The sequence below is a fragment of the Scatophagus argus genome, chromosome 10 (assembly GCF_020382885.2).
Source record: "Scatophagus argus isolate fScaArg1 chromosome 10, fScaArg1.pri, whole genome shotgun sequence".
NCBI classification, from domain to species: Eukaryota; Metazoa; Chordata; class Actinopteri; family Scatophagidae; genus Scatophagus; species Scatophagus argus.
The window spans coordinates 17,748,789-17,767,527 of record NC_058502.1 but is presented as its reverse complement, the minus strand read 5'-3'; the positions used below and the strand labels follow the sequence as shown (position 1 = coordinate 17,767,527).

Genomic DNA, 18,739 nt, shown 5'->3' with positions numbered 1-18,739 from the left:
TAAGATCAGACTTATTTTGATGGGCATAGTGAGACACATCACAAGTGTGCCAACACTTTTGGACATGTGGACTTTTATTGCTGTTTTTTCTAACTTAAATCGGGTCTTCAAACATTACTGTTATTCTTGTGTTTATACTGTAGTTACCAATTTCACTATACATGGAAAATGTACAACATAATTTGACACATGGATGGAAAACAAACAAACAAACAAAAAAAAAATGCAAAGCAAAAACCAGCTCATTCAAAGCCCACAGATTTTTACTACTGAGCAACACATACAGCACCCAGTTAACAAGCAGGCCTGGCAGCTGGTCAAATGAGGCTTGGAGTATAATTAGGTCACGTAAGGTGAATGTAATTTTATGCCTATTTGAACCTTCTTCCCCTCTAATTGGACTGATTAGCAATGCTTAATTGGCTTCAGAGCTGCCCTATTTGTTTTGAATTTGGCACCTAATAGGGCCCCTATAATCAAAACAAGCTCACAACAATTAATATCTGTGGTAGCAGAATAAATTGCCTATCAATATATCTTGTTTAATTTTAATTATTATTTTAATACATTCTATACAAAATTGAAAAAGAGGGATGACACCTCATTGCATGAATGATTTTCATATCCACCATGCAATACTGTACCTGTACTCTACCTGTTCCAGCAAAGTAAACATCACTCATTTGAATAAATATAACTTTATTCTGAAAAGGACAAAACTATTTTACATTGTGCAACTTTACATCAGTTGAGTATGTGCTTTCAAACTTTTCATCTGACTTGAATTTATCCTTCTATCAAAGTTAAATAATAACTGCCACAGGATACCATAAAACAGAAAAAACGTGACTTTTCTTTTAGCTTTCAGTCTAATCTTCCTCTGATCATACACCTCCATCTGTAGATACAATTGAGATAAATTTTTGTCAGTGCAAAGATGAATACCTGAAAGCAAAACAAAAATTCCAAGAAGATGTTCCAGCTAACTAGCCACAAATGAGACTCACCAAACAGCACATTATAATGGTTACGACTGTGAGCAGACAAAGTGTGTTTGTTAAGTTATGCAATATGTCAGCCGTTGGCATGTACACACATGAAAAAGCCATGGTGCAAAAATGTGAACCAGCGATAAGGATTTAGCTAAATGTGGAAGTGCTGCAGCCCTTTAAATAAACTGGTCTAAATGCCACATTCAAATGTCTAATAATATACTCCAAACTAAACTATTTTTAACTATCAATAAACAATATCTATCTAAACAATACTACTTTTCATATACACTTTGAAAGACACTATAACTACCGATACATGTATATGCGGTGCTAGTACCACTTTGAGAATACTGTCAATTAAGAAACAGAAGTTATCGCCAATGTCCAAAAACAACCTCACTATCGAAGCTAAATATGATGTAGAAAACAAGCGTGAGTCATTCAAACTTGTCAGAGAACATTTTTCAACTTCACTAATGGCTCATGAGCTAAGACTTTGCAAATCTTTTATTTTTCTGTATGTGAAACACTCTTCATATGATTTGAGTAAATAGGAATGGTGACAAACCCACTATCAGTGCTGATAGCTGTAACACAATATTTTTTTTGCCATTCTATTCTGAATGTATCACTTCAAATGCATCACACAAATCACATGACAATCTGCTCAGATCATCATTCTCCTTTTAGGGCTCCACTGCTTTCACCTCAGGGAGGTCACAGAACATGCTGCGAGGCCTCTGAGTGTGTGCAAACCCCTCACAGCTCCTCACTCTCCAGCATGGCCTCTGGAGGGGAGCTGGAGAAGAGGATGGGGCTGGTCTCCGACGTGGGGAAAGTTGACTTGATGTCAAGCCCCTGGCCCGTCAGAGCTGCATAGCGGCTGCCTGTGCGTGGAGCCTTCCTCATGGGTGCAGGGATGTTCTGATGCCACTGTGCTGAAGGTGCAGCAGATAGCTAGTATTACTACTTAGAGTGACATGCTTAGAAATATGGCACATGTCTTAATAAAGCTGATCGTTACACAGCTATAGAGAATATTAACCATAGATATCAAGCCTGCAGGTGCAGGATACAATTCCAGCTTCATTTTTTGCTGACACCGTGTACCAGCCAGCATCGTCTTTTGTTGTTGGCTGGATAAGGAGACACACGTATCCTGTTGCATCCTGGGTCATGCTGAAATAAACAGATAATGGAGAATTATTTCAAATTGTGAACTACAGCAGCCCATGCTTCTCTAAAACACTATATTGGGTGCATGGCAGTGGCACGGACCAAAACAATCAAAGCTTAAAAAAACAAAAAACGAACATGTGCTACAGGCCATCATCATCGTGATTCAAGACTACAAAAACTGCATGATAAAATAAATCCATGAATGAACTGCCCAGAAACTGCTATTTGAGGAAAGTATTGGAATTAGTCGATGCTTAAAACTGTCCAAAATGCAGTAAATAAATAAATATTTTATTTACATTGAGACATGGATTTAGATTTAGAAGATTTTTTTAAAATTTTTTCTGGATCATGTTTTGCACTAGTTGGTTTCTGTTGATATGTACTGTATCTTCATTTGTCAGTCTGGATTGTACAGCTCCTTATATACAGCCTCTTGCTATATGTGTCTAATCTTGGGCTTCCAACTTTAGATATTTAGTTTGGGGGGGGGTTGCTCTGTATAAGTTTTGTTTGTTTTGAATCACTTCAAATTCCCGTATATATCTACAAATATGTTCAGTTGTAATGTATGGTACTGAAACAGTTAGAAGGAGAGGCTCAGAGCTCCTACTAACCTGATTCTGTCCTTAGTTTTAGGAATGGTGTCATTGTCTTTCTTCCAGAAGATGACTGGATGGGGCATACCCACCACCCGGCACTCTAGCCTGACTGGAGTTCCTTCAGGAATACCCATGTTCTGCAGCTTCTCCAAGAACTGGGGAGGGTGTTTCATCTCTTTCTCTAAAGAGGACATGACGTACGTTACTGGAACTTCTGAACAGAGCAAGGGACATCACGCTAAAGTATTCAACTGCTTTGTATCCAGTCCTTACCCACAACTTTTAGTTCCAGGCTAAAGGAGCTCTGCCCTGCTTTGTTGCTCGCAATGCATGTGTATGTGCCGGCATCTTTCTGCGTCAGGGGATCGATGACCAGAGAATGGATACCATTCTCCCGCACCAACATCTTGTGATACAGGTCTGGGTAGATTGGCCTCCCGTTGGCCAACCACATCAACTCTGGGTTGGGTAGGCCACTCACCTGGAAGACAAAAAAGTTTGAAAGTAATCTGAGACAAAAATGAATCATTTTTCAGGTTGCAATACATCCCAGGATCTTTTGCGTACCTTGCAGTCTAGTCTACACAGACGTCCCTCGTGAGCCAACATGTCCCCTGGAGCCTGCAGGAAGTGAGGCCGAAAAAAGCGCTCCTGGGTTTGTTCACTTTCAGCTTCCTGTATGCGGGCTCGCACCCTGAAAAACGTGAGGAGGTGAGAAGATCATGAAACTCTAATCCATACTTGTCTTGTCCTGGTGCATGTTAAAAATTTTAGTATAGATAGATACACATGATCCCAAAATATTATTACTGTCAGGGAGAAAAACCAACTGAAAACTGCCTGGTTCTTCAAGGTGCAGCTCACACTGCACATTCAGCCCCGCTCACCTCTGAGAGTGAATTGGTGTCAGTCGAGTTCGGGGAGGTCCCGTTTGGACTATCAAATGACCTGAGCAGCTGATTCGTCCCTGATGGCCATCAAATATCAAATCAGTCATTGCAGCAAGGGGAGAAGGCGTTGACAACATGAACAGGACGTTGAGTGTGAAGTATTACCTGTGGATTAGCTGCCATGATGGTGTAGTTGCCATCATCATCACTGGTTGTGGACTCTATATGTAGAGCACAGGTCCCATCCCCCTCTCTAATTTTCTTGTAATGGACATTCTTCCTCAGGATCTGCTTTCCATCCTTGAACCAGTAAACCTGATGAGATATATGACAGATAAATGTGAGGGAAGAAAGTGAAACATCACGCTGTCATTTACACAGCACAGTTGACCTCTCACCTTTGGAACAGGGATTCCCACTATTTTACAGGAGAAAGTGACAGGCACGCCTTCCATAGCTCTGAAGTTTTTCAGTTTCTTGTCAAATATGGGTGCGATACATTTTCCTGTAGGGACGTCTTCGTGCTGCACCTCATCGTCCGACTCCTCTACTGGCGTTCGTTCCAAACGGAATTCAATCTCACTCATTAGTCTCTGCTCAAAGCTGGACACTTTGTACTCCTGGAAAAGGAAAACCACCACATAAAAGTACTTGCCAAAGTCAAAGTTGCATTACTGCGTGCACCATCTGTGTTTGTGCCTACCCCGGAAAATGTTGAAAACAGCAACATGCATATACTGTAGACGGATGCTTGAAACAAGCAACAAATGCTCTTGGAGAGGTATGCAATTATCAGGAACATGAGACAACGTGCATCTATCAACCATGTAGCGACAGTGGTAGTAAAGTGACAATCTTTAACTCAAATCGCAAAGCAAGACCAGATTGTAACTTTAAACCACTTGGATCATACAGTGTCCATCTGTCTGACAGTATCACTCCTGGTTGAAGGTAAAACAGAGAACAGAGAAAGATGAACTGCTTCATTTCTTCTTTATAATTTTTTCATCGATGGACTAGTAAACTGTATATGGAAGTTCATGAGTTGAGGTCTTTTTTATTTTTTCAAAAATAAAATTGTGGTAAAAAAAAAAGGTAGAATGTCATCTCATGTCATGTTGGTCTTTTGGAAAAATTTGAAATGCAAACAGATAAAAAAGGAGGCTGCAAGTTTGAGTGGGGAAAATGTGAAACTAGTTAACTGATAACTGGAGGATACAGCACTACACAACAGTAGACTTGTTACATTTCATTAGTTTAATGAATTTTAACCCTAAAATCTGATTTTCAGATTATTAGTGTAGGTTATATATTAGTTAACAGAAGCTTGAATGCTTTATTAGAAATACTGATTAACCATGGTATTTAGATAAGTATATGAGAGTGTCCAAAGTTTCCTCATTTCGGTCTGAAACCTCTGAATGACCCATACAGCCTCGAGCAAAGCAGTGCTTGGGATGAGAAGATCCTTGTACCTCATCATAGTTAATGACAGTAGCAGGAATGTTTGGTCCAAGGGCTCTGCTCGCTGTTTTCCCCTCAATACTCAGCTTCTATGAGAGGATAAGGATGGATGATGAACACCAACAAAAGACACACATACTGTACATACAAACATATACTGATGGAATAACACACAAGCTGCTGTTATTAGTATGCGCATGTTGTTATGGTACATGGACACACACAATGATGAATAACTATGAATGACTGGGGGAAAATGATTGATGCTCTGCTAAACTGAAGTGAGTTCTTCATTGTCTCTGAGTCAATGTGAGCGATTTTATGTCTATTTGATTTCACATTTTTAAGTACCGTATATGCTGAGGGCCAGTCATCTTAAAATGAACACATGACTAGGAAGCTGGACACAATGGTTAATATGCATAATGTCATCCATAAATGTACTAAAAAAAACTAGATTGCAACAGTTGGTTAGTTAAAACTTAGTGATCACATACCCGCATCACTGCTAACATTCATGTTCATACAGCAGTTTAATGTCTAACTGAGAGGGGTGTACTGGAGGCTGACATCAACTCTGTGCTTACAGAATTCAGTGGACCCACCTTTTGGTCTCAGTTAAGTCTTATTTCTTTCTTTCTGTCTGTCTTTTTTATTCAAGTGGTATTTGAATTGTTTTTGTATTTATTCACCATTACATCACTGCAATTGAATCAGTCCAAAGAGGAGAAATCAATCAAAACTAGAGAGCTGGAGACTACGTAGTACCTGTTGATATGCAAAATGCAGAGTATCATCTTTAAACTGCAGCTTTTTCTCAATGTCATGCCGGAGAATTTCTTTGCTTTCATGAATGTCATCAGTTGACTGGAGTCGTACTTTTGGTATGTTCTTTTTTGGCCTGAAGGGACAGAAGGACAAAAATGTATTAGAGCATGTGACAGTTAAGTCTTATGAACACTATAGTCCTACAAGCGAGGCCATACCCTAAAGGAGCCCCCCTGGGCAGGCCCATTGAGTTGGTGGGCTGACTCGGTGTCAGGGATGGCAGGACGGAGCTCAGGAGCGCCACAGGGTTTTGAATGGGGCTGGGAGTGGAGCTGCTAGAGGTGGGAGAGGAAGCATGGGGAGGTGATTGGGCTCGTACGGCAAACGTGTTGTTTAGGAAGGGCGCTGATCCTGGTGTGGGTGAGGTCACCAGGGACGGAGGACTGGTGGGAGACTTGAGCACCCTCGTGGGGAAGATCCTGGGTGGTGGGGAGAATGGTGGGAGAGTAGGGGAGCTTGCTGCAGAGGAGTTTAACTCAGCGGCCAGCTCTTGTAGCAGAGGAACTGGTGATTCTGTTGGGGAGGGACTCCTAACTGGTGAGAAAGTCTGAGCAGCTATGAACTCCTTTGGTCTGGTGTAGGTGAAAGTGTGGGAGGTGGCTGTGAGGTTCATGAGGGAGGCATGGGTGCTTCTCAGTAGCTGAGCAGGAGAGGTGAAGTGCTGTGAGGTCGGGGTTGAATCTGTAGGGGCTGTACTAAGCTTTGGTGCAGGAGGAGAGAAAGAGTTGGTTGTGGGTGCAGTTCTGGCAAGAGCTGCAGGGGACAGGTTGAGGTGGGAGGCATGGATGGTGTTCATCTGGGTTACAGGACCTATACTGAGAGGAAGAGGAGCTGTTTTCAGCTGTGGGGCAGGTGGAGGGGAGGTCACCAGTGAAGAAGTCTTTAGCTGAGGAATTGAAGGGAGGGTGCTTAAAGGTAGTGCAGGAGAAGTGTTGGTAAGAGGTGAAAATGTGGTGTTGAGTGCTGGAGCAGAGCTTGGAGAGGGAGCAGGAAGTGCAGTGGTGGTAAGCTTAGGTGCAGAGAGGGGTGTCTGCTGCGGGGGCGTCGTGGTAGTGTTCAGGTAGGGTTGGAAAGCAGGAGGATGGGGTTCACGGTGAATTCTGGGTGACCACAGCGGACCTTCATGGGCACTTTGGACCGTGGGCTGGATCTGGATCTGGATTGGGGGGTGGGATTGAGGCTGGATGTGAGTTTGAGTCTGAGGTTCGATCTGCTGTTGCTCCATGAGGACTTGGTTGTGCAGGAGCTGAAGCTGGGCTGGGTCCCTGTTGATCAAAGCAAAACCAAAGTTACATCCAAAAAAGATGCCTCTATACATGGTGAAAATGAGAGAGGCTCAGCGCACTGCTCTCATAAATTAAGTCCGTCCAGTAAACCCCAGCAGGAATGAGCCAAAGTCAGCATGAAGAATACTCTGTCCTTTTATGGGCTACCAACAAGTAGCCTACAAACAAAACACTGCTCAAGCTCTAGACACTTTCAGCTTTCATTCTAAACAGTTCTCTTTTATTCACTGTCAAATTACTCAAAACTTTGACAGAGCAAACAATATAGGACAAATTGTCTTTATCTTTGTGTTTTAAACCTATGATACCATAAACAAACAACAGTAAACAGCTAATCAAACCACACAACATCTCACTTACAGGATCACCTGAAATATTAGATGGACATAAATGCACTTACAAATAGAAAATGCCATCCTTTGTTTTAGAAAGTCGAAAGGTCCACATTTGAAGTCCTCAGGCATTCATTTACAAACTGCAACTGGTTGCAGCTGCTGGTTGAGCCTGTGGAGAAGGAACCTCCCACCTCTCAATACAGCCCACCTAATTCACTTTTATGAGGCACATACACAATGTGGATACCTCATCGACAAAAATCACTTTTTCTCCCACTACACTGCACACTGCAGGGTGTTCTGACAGCTGTGTAACACTCTTGTAGACTTGTGCTCTTTATTTGCTTTACTCACAGTTTGGGTTTAGCCCGCACTGGTGGTGGTTCTTTGTTGACTGACATCTGAGTGGTGTCTTCATCAGACTGACAGGATACGTCACTTTGTTCATCTTCCTCATCCTCAGGCAGTTTGAAATGCACACGCAGGCCGACTCTGGAGCTGGAGCGGGAGTCCTTGTGGTTTGTCAGAGTGCCCGTCTTCAGGCAGGAGTTAGGGGGTGGATCAGGGAGGGGCACCACAATGGGGCTCCCATTCTGGTGGCTTGAGGTCCCCGTAACTTTGGGGCTCGTGTCAGGCGATGGCTCTGAAGGTCTGGACACTTCCTGCTCAGCTGAAGTCTCAAACGCAGATGGAGAGGTAAAGGGTTTTGGGCTTGAGAGCACCTGTCTGCTGCTCTGTGGTTCCGAACGTGATCCACTGGATCCAGTAGGGCCCTGGTGGAGGTAGAGGGGATCTAAGTTTGGGGTGCTGCTGCTGAGAGAGTTGAGACAGGAGCTGCTGCTCAGGCTGGATGGGTCCAGACTGGGTAAACTGGTGCAGAGGGCGTCTGGACGCAACATGCTGGAGCTGTGACGGTCCAGACGGAGGGTGCTGGTGTTCAAGGGTTCCAGGCGCACGGTGCTAGAGACGAGCGGGTCTAGCCGAATGGTGCTGGAGTGGGGCTTGATGCTGTTGGTCACAGTAACCGCTGGCTGATGGTTTACAGTGGGAGCTAATGGGGAAGGTTCTTGGATCCAGGATCCAGTTAAACTGGTGAAAGGCCTCACGTGGTTGCTGCTGCCATTGCCTGATGAGAGCCAGAGAGATAGATATCAGTAATTTTCATGCACTTTAATAAGAATACATGACAGCTGTTGATGTTTTTGTAAAGTATTACCTTTAACCCTTAGTGCAGCAGTACTGGACACAGTTCCATACTTGTTGCTCGCTGTACAAGTAAACATCCCGGAATCTTCAGGGAAGACCTCAGCAATGACCAGAGTGCATATTTCCTCTAGAGAGAAAAAAAAAAAGAAGAGATACTCACATGATCAAGTTGTTTTGCTATGACTGCATCATATTCATTTCTCAACTAGAGAGAATATCAATACAGTGAGGAAAGATACATGACTTGTGTTTAAATGCCCAGCAGTGGAGTTTCTTTGTGTTACTGGGGCTCAGAGTCTATCTGCTGTTAAGTCAGGTTGAAGTGATCTGCCATGGTGGTTTGATACAGGATGAGAGACTACCATATATGGTCCGGAGTCAGGGAAAAGCAGCCCTGGCTTATATACAGAAGAAGAGCAGAAGCCATCGACTTAGCCAGCGACTATAAACACTTGAGCAGAGTTAATATGTACACACTGCAGCATCATACACAGCTCCTTTGGTGCAGTCAATGATTTGCATGATGATGAGGATTTATTGAAATATGTACCTGATTCAGCTGGAGATCTGGGCTCTGAAAGACAAACAAAATCAATATCAAATAAAGTGCGACAGCTGAATTTATGGTTTGAAAATAAAGAATAATAAGTAATTTCTTATTATCATACACCACAATCCTTTGATGCAAGAGGACTTGTTATTTTTGGTTTGGTAATTTTTAAAGTTTCAAAATTAAAATTACATTTATGCTTTATACATTTATTCCACAGCTACATTTAGAGGAAGGTCAAAAATGCACCACACCAAACTGCACTATTTAAACTGTATAGATGGAATATAAAGATGAATGCACACACATCATTAACCTTAAAATATTTTACAGCAATATTAACAATTTTTTCGGCTTTTTAAGCTCATTGCCCAACAACCCCACCCACTGCACAGATTATTTTTACAATAAAGGACTTAATGTTTTTAGATCTCAAAGCACATTCTCAATGGACATATGGAGATGCTGGGTATTGGTACTCAATATCTTCAAATACAATCAGAATAACCCAGTACCAAGTAGTATTGAAACTTCTCCAGTGAACCTGTATTTGATTCTATAAGGCGAAAAAAAAGACGACTATTTGTATGGTTTCACTCGCAGCCAATTACTGAAAGCATTCTTCAGTGTAATGTGTTGTGTGATTGGCCCACTGCTACAGCAGTTACAACCCATACAGTCTGTGGTGTGGTGAAGTTGAGCGCAGCGCATGTGACACAGTTGGCAGCGCAGTCATGCCGAGGTATCGTAGTGTTCTACTGGTATCAGTATCACTTTAAATATACTGGTATTGGAATTTTTTGGATACTTTGCTTTCCCTAGTGCCAATCTGCAGAACCAGCATATGATTAAGGGCCTCACAGGAAAAACATGAACTTGTCAGAGGACTTATGATTTTTCTCCTAATGGCGTTGGACATTAATCATTATCAGCAACCAAGTTGTACTCATTAAAATATAATGCATGCATTTCATGTCACGCTAGTGGGCTGTTCAAAATGTTTCTGAGGGACACCACTGGCCCACAGGCTGCACTTTGAGAAACTATGTAATACACTAACAGCCTTTTGAAGCACTCTTAAAAGCTCAATTTAACTTAATTTGTTTGTTTGCGTTAAACTATGAGTTTAAACAAATATTGAATTAACCTTAATTAAATAGACTTATTTAGGATGCAAGTAAGTTTTTTTTTTCCTACTCTTTAAGAAACAAGGCATGTGAATAGATGTGATGTGTATCAAGAACACACAACTCTGTTAAAAATACATACAGCTCACTTGCACTTTCAATATGACAGCAGCGGAGCTTACTTTTCTGCAGGATCCTGAAATCAGGAGAGTCCTCTAACAGTTTTTCTTCTCTGTACCAGTCCACTTGAGGTGATGGCACCCCTTTCACACGGCACTCTAGCACCACCAGCTGGCCTTCTGACGCAAGGATGTCCTGCAGGCTCTGATGGGACAAGATAGTCTGTATGTAATATCAATACACACATAACAGACAGTATACATCCTTTTGAGAGTGACAATACCTTAGTGAATATGGGGGCAGCCATGATAGGTTGTTCGTTCAACTCTTGTGAATAGTTGTGGTTGGAAGTTTGACACTGAAAATAAAAAGCAGACATGTGGGTTAGAACTTGCAGAACTAATCCAACAAAAACTATAGTGGAAGGCAGCGGGTCTTTTACCTCAGCTTGGGGTGTTTGTGTTGAAGGTGACAGAACAGGCTGCGCCCCTGATTTCAAAGCAAGTGATGTAGCGATCACTGTAGCTGTCTGCTCTGTTGGCGGTGTGGATATGTCTGGGACAGATGTTGACAACTCCTGGGCTTTTAGTGGTTCTGTATTGCCAGGTGATAAAATAGGAAACACGTGCACACGTGACACTGTAGTCTCCTCATGAGCAGGGTGTGTTGTGGGTGCCAGCTCTGGAACTGGGAGTGTAGTGGGTGATGTGTGGACTGGCAGAGGAGGTTCTGGGATTATTTGGTTAGTTGGTGGACAGGAGAGCTGCTCTGCTGGTTCCTCAGTGGCTGCTGCAGACTGGGATGGCGAAGAGATGTCCTCTTCTGGGGAGAGAGTTTGGCTCAATGACGGAGGTAAAGATTTCCTCTGCAACCTTTGAAAATCACGATAAGGAAAAAAGATCCCATTTTAGGGCTGTAAAAAGGTGGCTAAAAGTGCACATAAACTGTGTTTTTGAAATGACAATATGGTATAAACTCACTGAGCTACATGTTCAAAGTGCTGTTCTCCCTCAGAATCCGAAGAGGAGGCACCTGTCGGTTTGTAAAAGCACACAATCCATCACCATCATTAATTTAAAAAAGATAATCAGTAAGAAAGAATGAGACATCACCTTCAACATAAATCTCAGCTGACGTGGAGTCAGTGCCATAGAAATTAGATGCAAAGCAAGAGTAGCGTCCAGTGTCTTCCTCAAACGCCTCTGCGATGATAAGAGAGTGCAGCTCGCCGTCTGTGATGATCTGAATGTCAGGGCTGTTCTCCAGCTCCTTGCCCTCACAAAACCACCTGTAATAACATAAACAGCAAACGGCTGAGTACAACTTGGTGTCAGAAGTTTCTTCCAGTGCTACAAATGTATTAAAAACAAATATTTTCATGTAATGTGATATGCAAATCGATGTAAATCACCCTCTGTACACTGTGTTGCAGTTATTGGTTTTAAATGTACCTTTTGGAGATTGTGACCACTAGTGGCACTATGGAGTGATATTTTTATGAGTGAGTGTCTGCTTTGTCTGTACTGTGTATGCATGCGGACGGCAGTGAAAAATTCTGGTTAGTAAACATGGATGTACAGCTATGAAGGATTTAACATATTTTAAAAAGTCAGTACATTTTTTATGAGGAAGAAAATTCATTTAACAAGTTTATTACAACTCATACACAATGTGTTTTGTTTGTTTTGAAAAACACTGAATGTAAACATAAACTCCACTGGTTACCTTTAATATGGTTTAATTCATTTTTGCAAACATTTTAGAGAAATGAAAAATAAATCCTGCTGAAAAGAACAAGGATGTTAGCTATTTCATATACCCTCCTTTAGTTTTAGAAATGCAAGATTTGGAGTATCCCATGATTACAGGACGATTATAATGAGTTTCAGTTCAACTGGTCATGGCATGTGTTCGTATGAAATGGTAACATTAAGTGAGAGCCATCACCACAGCTTCACTGCTCTTGAATGAGCAGAAATTTTCAACTCTAACAGAGGGCTGAACACCATTCTTCCAAACATACGCCCTCATCTAATCAGGATTTTCTAAGGTTAAGATCTGTTAACTGTGAAGACCAAAGCATATGACCCCTCATGCCCTTCATCTTTTGCGTTTCTCCACGCAGTTATTCAGTATGTTACTTTGCCACCTGTCTGAAACTTTACTTGAGTTGTTTTGTCTTGGGTAATCAACTACTATTTCCATTTTAGTGATAGTACTGTTATGTGTTATGTCTGTTATGTCTTGTCCTTGCTTTAGCATTTAAAAGCCCGTCTTTACACAGTTCTCTTTTTCTTTCTATCAGCCCACTGACACTGTTTCTGTGAGGCTGCACCATGTGACATCTCTCGCGGTTCTCTAATAGTTCCTGTGGCTCGGTGCCATTCGGTAGGGTTGTGTGGGCCAAGAGGAAAGCATTTTGATGAGCAAGCCTTATCCCATAGCCTGTAAGACAAGAAGCAACAGCAGCATGCCATGCTAGTTCAGAGGTAGGCGTCAATGCACCGTTGATGTTATGAAGACAATGAGTACAAACAATGGTTCCAAGGCTGTGTAATGTATCATAGTTAATGAAGAGTGAATCCATTAGTTGCACCAGCTCCCCACCTGGACTTCAAACAAGGTATCATCAGGCTAGTGTCCTGAAGCTAATATATTGCAGTTTATAATGTTATGTTGTCAGCTTAGGAAAAAATGTATAAAAATCATATCACAAGAAAAACTGCTTACCTATCGAAAATTACTTACCTGGCATTAGTGCTTAGTAACATCTAAGGCCTTTGCAGTTGCCAACAGTCTATTTATTCATTCTAAAACTATAATAGTAAACCTCTAACTTTCCCTATCCTGACCAGCAACATATGCGGCAGCCTCTACGTCAAAGTGCATCTATTTTGAGCAGATGAAGCTTGATGCTTTATAAAATCCAGCCGATAAACAAACAGGAATGAGGTGATGAGTTACTCTCTGGCAAAACGTCATCATACAGTCATAAATCATTTCCAGTGCTTTCACCAGACTCATAGATAACCTATATGAAACATTTTTCAAATAAATATGCAGGAAGTGCTTAAAGTGAACCAAAACTCAAAAAAATAGGAACTAAGCTCCCTACGGCTTCTCAACTAGTCTGATCTGTGGAGAGGAGTTTGTTTAAACTTTGGTATTTAAAAGAAATCCTGGTGCAATCTCATGTGAATGCATGATGCTACACTGAATATCTGTTCCTGATACCTGGTACAACACAGGCTGGAATGTGCCGCCAATGTTCTGTCTGTGCATAGCTAAATCATTTCTAATGAGTAAGGGTCTAAATTGAAAGCATGAGTAGCACACAAGCTGCACCTGTCGGGGCTATTTTGCCTCCGGACTTCAGAACCAGAGAGGAGATTCCCTCTGGAGCCAGGGAGCTCTGACTGACTGACCCAATCACATACGCAAAATGCTAAACATAGACTCAGAATACACAAAACGGTATATAGCCTGACACACCAGAGATGGGAAATATGGACCTGACAAATTGATTTTGACTACTTAAAATCACAGTCACTAACGCAGTAGCTACATGTGCAGAAGAGTACATCACACTGAAGTCAATGAAAAAGACTTTGTGTTAACAGAATACGCAAAAGACCACAGATGATGAAATAACATTTTAAATAGAAACCACTGAAACAGAGCCCAAATCTCTTCTGTTAGACCAGAAACAAATTATATAAAGATATCAAACAAGCAATAACTGTTTAAATTATCTTACCAAACTCTTCATGCTTCTGTCAAGAACTCAGTCGCTTCCGTTATCAGACATGACTGCAGCTCGCTCCAGTCTAAAAATGGCAGAGCGCTACATTCTCCCTGGACAAGTATATGTTAGTGGCTCAACAATGTTCAGTAGGACCAACAAGCCCATGCCCCCTATAGTCTGACACCTCAGGCTCACTGCAGTTCGAGGGTCTGCCGTCCTGGGATCTGCAAGTCCAATCAGGCTTTTAAAACAATTCTAACAAAGCACAAGACAAGCATTAAGAAGAGTGGGAATTGGCAAGAAACGTCTTGTTAGTTTTCATGATTTATTCTGCTTCAGTCGGACACCAAAGGCAGTCGACCAGATGCATTGAGAGGTGTAAATTCCTCTCATATTTGGCACATGTTGGCTATAGAGGGTTATGGCATTAATCAGGACAGAACCTTCATAAGAATCTGATGGTATTCTTCTTCAGAATGACAGAAAGCCTAGTGTGCTTATCTGCTCTCCTATACACAACTCTGACCACCTGTGAACACACACATACACAAACACACACTCACACCATTCAGAATCAGCTGTTTGCTATCATCATATGTCACGCCTGTCTGGAAGTGCCAAGAAAAAACACCATCATTCATCTTAGCTCACACTTCTCTAAACACTTTATTATTCACTGCCGCCTAAGGCCCAGGCAGAGAAAACTTTTAGAACAAGGATTTTTGAGCTTGATATCATAACAATATTTGAGTATTTTTAAAACACACCCACAAAAAACATTTTGATTCCTTCAATCTGCTTAAAGAATATAGACCACAATACAGTTCATCCTGAGTGGGACATTTTACAGTTGAAAGATAAAATCACCAATGCTCTGTGGTGGACAAACTGTCTTGGGAACTTCACTTCAGAATTCCATAAGACATATTAGCTTTTAGCAGTTAGTAGTCTAGCTAGCAAGGTCATTGCATGTTTTGTATGTAACTAAAGTTGAAAGTGCATTTTTCTCTCAAATTTAATGGAGCAAAGTATATTTTATGTATTTTATATATGTGCTTTATATATACTATATATATGTATACTATACTATAAAATTCAAACATTTTGGTTACATATAAATACCCTAAATTTATATCGCTCTGTACATTACACAACACAGTTTGAGTTAAATGTTAGTTTCCTTCACTGCAAAATCTCCTCTGACGACCAAACTGGCCTCTCTGCTTTTCCAGTCATTACATTTTTACAGTCAGACAAAAGTAGACATATTTTGAGATTACTGATGCAGAAAGTCTTAGTGTATCTGCTACAAACTAAGAAATCAACTAATATCAGCATTTGGTGGGGTTTGCCTTACCGGACTTCAGGAACAGGGTGTCCTTTTACAATGCAGTCTAACTGGACCTTGCTGCCCTCTGGAACCTCCCTACTTTTCAGTTTCTGGATGAAATGAGGAGGCTCACACACAGGCTCTGCTGCGTACAGAGTTTCTGTCAAGGCACAACTTTTAGCCTCCTCCTCCACCTCCTGGGAAGCAGGGTTGTACTGCTGCTCCTCAGTGGTCCTGCAGTCCTGAAACTCCACATGCCCAATCTCAGAGTCCAGCTGGATCTCTTTTTGGTGGCTGGTAGCAGGGCTGGGTTTCTCCCTCTCCTCCTCCACAGGCATGGTCACACGTTCCCTGTTGTCTGGGATGAGGGGATAAACTGTCCCATCGTTCTGGATCTTGTTCTGGTTCCTACTCCTCTGGGTTTTGCATGCTCTTGGTCGTATCCGTTTGGAGCTGTTGGCCTTGAAGAGAGAGGAGAGCTCCTCAATGAAGTCTGCTGCCTTGTTGAGGAATTCCTTCTTGGACTGGGTCTCCAGACCATAAGACGCGTTCCCCCCCGATCTGTTGAAGTCGTTGAATCCTTCGCCGAGGTCCCTGCTGTTCCTGATCATATTTTCCTGCTGTGTGGACGTTTTGTGCATCTTTCTGTCTGATGTGAAAGTGGTGTGTGTTGCTGCCAGGTCTTTGAATTCAGGTGCTAGTTGGGTGAAGGGCACAGTGGAGGGGCCTACAAAAGGAGCAGGAGAGGGTTGAGCCAGGGGAACAGATGGGGTTTCAGAGGAAGAAACTGAGGCTGAGGAGATGTTAGAGGTGGTTGATGGTGTTAAAGAGACCTCTGCCCTGTCTTCACGAGACCCATGTCCGATGGCCTGGCGGGCCAGATTTACACTCTTGTCCAGCTCTTCTTGGCTGAGGAAGGCTGAGAGATCTGGGAATTGCGGATCATTGTGGCCCACAGAGTCCTCAGCCTTGCCTTTCAGTGAGCCGTAGATCTGGAGACGCGAGGAAGAAGCATCGGAGCGGCTGTGGCACTGCTGGGCCCTGGCCTCTGCCAGGTAGCTCTCTCTTAAGAGCTGAGACAGTGACGGTGGCTGGTCAGAGTTCTCTTGCATGCTGTGGAAATAAACCCAAAGTATTCGATTACATTCTATACACATATCAAGACAAATACTATGCTTCTACACATATGTCAATAAGACTTTCTGGTGTTTAGAACCATGTCAAATTGCAGTCACTGGTATGATCGAACATTCAGAAGATCAAATCTTTTTCAGGAAAACAAAATCCTGAAGACAAACGGTTGGCAGACATAGATATTACAGAGAGGACGATGAGTTAATTGAGAGATAATTTTCTTGAATATCAACATTATCATAAGCAGCAGACATTAATGATTATTTAATTAATTAATTATATAAGTCACTTAATTAATTAATAAACAGTGTCATTTTGTCAGTGAAGGTTTCCCCCTTCTTAAATGTGAAGATTTACTGCTTTTGTTTGTAATCTTTGATAGAAAATGAAATATCTTAGGATCTGGGATTTTTCAAAACTGTCAAGGAAATTATGAATTGGTTAATCGGAAAACTAATCACCACATTAACTGCTAATAAATAATTGCATTATTGCCCTAAGAATCAGGAACACAACTTGCAGTAAATATGATAAAAAACACACGTGGTCCTTCAAGTCTCCGACACGTCTAACAGAATTCTAAATGACAAAAGTAATTCAAGGAGGAGTGACTAAGATCCTTTTTTGATGGATTTACATATTTATCAGATAAATCGGATACATACAGTAAAGAGCTAATAAAAACATATGGTGATTTATATCATAGATATAACTCATTAATATTATTCTCTGTGTTGTGTTAAAACGATCTCTTGAGAAATATTTGGTGCAAAGATAGAGCCTGAATAGAGAGAGTGTAGTTAAAGCAGGCGGTATGTAGTAAAAATAACTTTTTATTTTAGCCTAATTTCAGCCTCAACAGGGTATCAGGTTCGTGCACCGATACCAGATCTGATGGGACACAGGCAGACTTTTTTTGCTCGTCCACCTCAGACCAACACGTGTGACGTTTAGTCTTCGCAAAACTTTTCGACACTGGGCATGGGCAAGTTATTGAATACAGACATGAGATAGGGTACACATATGCTACTGACAGTCAAATCAGCGCAATTAAGAGAAGCCGCAATGCCCTTCCAACAGACCTGAAGCTGCAGCTGTTGTGTACATTAATCCTCCAAGCCCACCAAGTCATATCTAATAATAGCGAGGGGTCAGTTTACATGAAGAAAATCAACAAAAAAAAAAGCACTCGCTCATCCTGTGTGCCCTTGTTATCATGATTTCGATCAGCCACAACAATCATTAATCCAATTTCAGAAATGGAACTATAATTATCATAAATGGGACACTGCTGAGTGAGATAACACACAGTCACAGCCCACACAGATGAACAGACCTCTGGCTAAACACAGCACCACAGACAGGTTAAGATAATTCAATTAAACATTCAGACAGAAATAGATTGAAGCCTCTCTGGGGCTCAATGTCAGAGATTTTCTAAGGCTATACACAGCATATGAGGCTGATGCCAAAACACAGTCAACAGGAGACTGTGGACAACAATTAAATTAGGGGGTGGTGTGTTTTACCTTCAAAATAATCCCAGCTGGCCCCTGTGAAGGACTGGTAAATCCTCCTCAGAGTGCACCTGTGCTCAGAGAGGGAGATTCCGGACTTCTGGTCAGTGCCACCTGGAGAAATCTTGGACACAGGCAGCTGCCCAGCCTTCCTGGTTTTATCGCACACAAGAGTTAACCTTGGAGTTTACAGGAAAATATGGAGTCGAGTAGCTAGGGTAACTTGTCACCAGTACAAGTAGCAACATTTGTCAGTGCACTAGTCGCAGGTTATTTTGGGGAGGCCTGGACCATGTGTCTGGGTGGCGTCCCCGCTCATTGGCCGGGTGGGGGTGGGGGGGACATGCTGTAAAGGGATTCCTCCCTCAGTGGTCCGTCAGAAACCTCCATCCTACAGAATTAGAAGGTCTTCGTTTAGCCTCTCACACACT

At 42.0% G+C, this 18,739-nt stretch overlaps 1 protein-coding gene across 3 annotated transcripts; it reads right to left on the bottom strand.

Moving 5' to 3' along the window:
* Window positions 1-679: 679 nt before the first annotated feature.
* mypn (myopalladin) lies at window positions 680-18,549 on the bottom strand. Of its 3 annotated transcripts, XM_046402585.1 has the most exons (21): window positions 18,321-18,549; window positions 15,685-16,770; window positions 11,695-11,870; window positions 11,563-11,614; window positions 11,025-11,454; window positions 10,866-10,940; window positions 10,645-10,786; window positions 9,336-9,359; window positions 8,796-8,912; window positions 7,934-8,705; window positions 6,117-7,223; window positions 5,899-6,031; window positions 5,142-5,219; window positions 4,065-4,286; window positions 3,832-3,981; window positions 3,664-3,743; window positions 3,344-3,470; window positions 3,050-3,257; window positions 2,792-2,957; window positions 2,041-2,174; window positions 680-1,933 (listed from the first exon to the last, which is right to left on the bottom strand). In XM_046402585.1, exons 2-21 carry the CDS (start codon window positions 16,767-16,769, stop codon window positions 1,755-1,757), a joined length of 5,457 nt encoding a protein of 1,818 aa, XP_046258541.1. In that variant the 5' UTR covers window position 16,770; window positions 18,321-18,549; the 3' UTR covers window positions 680-1,754. The 3 variants fall into 3 exon arrangements, with proteins under 3 accessions (XP_046258541.1, XP_046258539.1, XP_046258540.1); XM_046402583.1 differs by lacking the exons at window positions 5,142-5,219; window positions 11,025-11,454; window positions 11,563-11,614; ... (1 more) ...; window positions 15,685-16,770; window positions 18,321-18,549 and having other exon boundaries at window positions 681-1,933; window positions 10,866-10,936; XM_046402584.1 differs by lacking the exons at window positions 7,934-8,705; window positions 8,796-8,912; window positions 9,336-9,359; ... (5 more) ...; window positions 15,685-16,770; window positions 18,321-18,549 and adding an exon at window positions 7,645-7,843 and having other exon boundaries at window positions 684-1,933.
* Window positions 18,550-18,739: the final 190 nt, after the last annotated feature.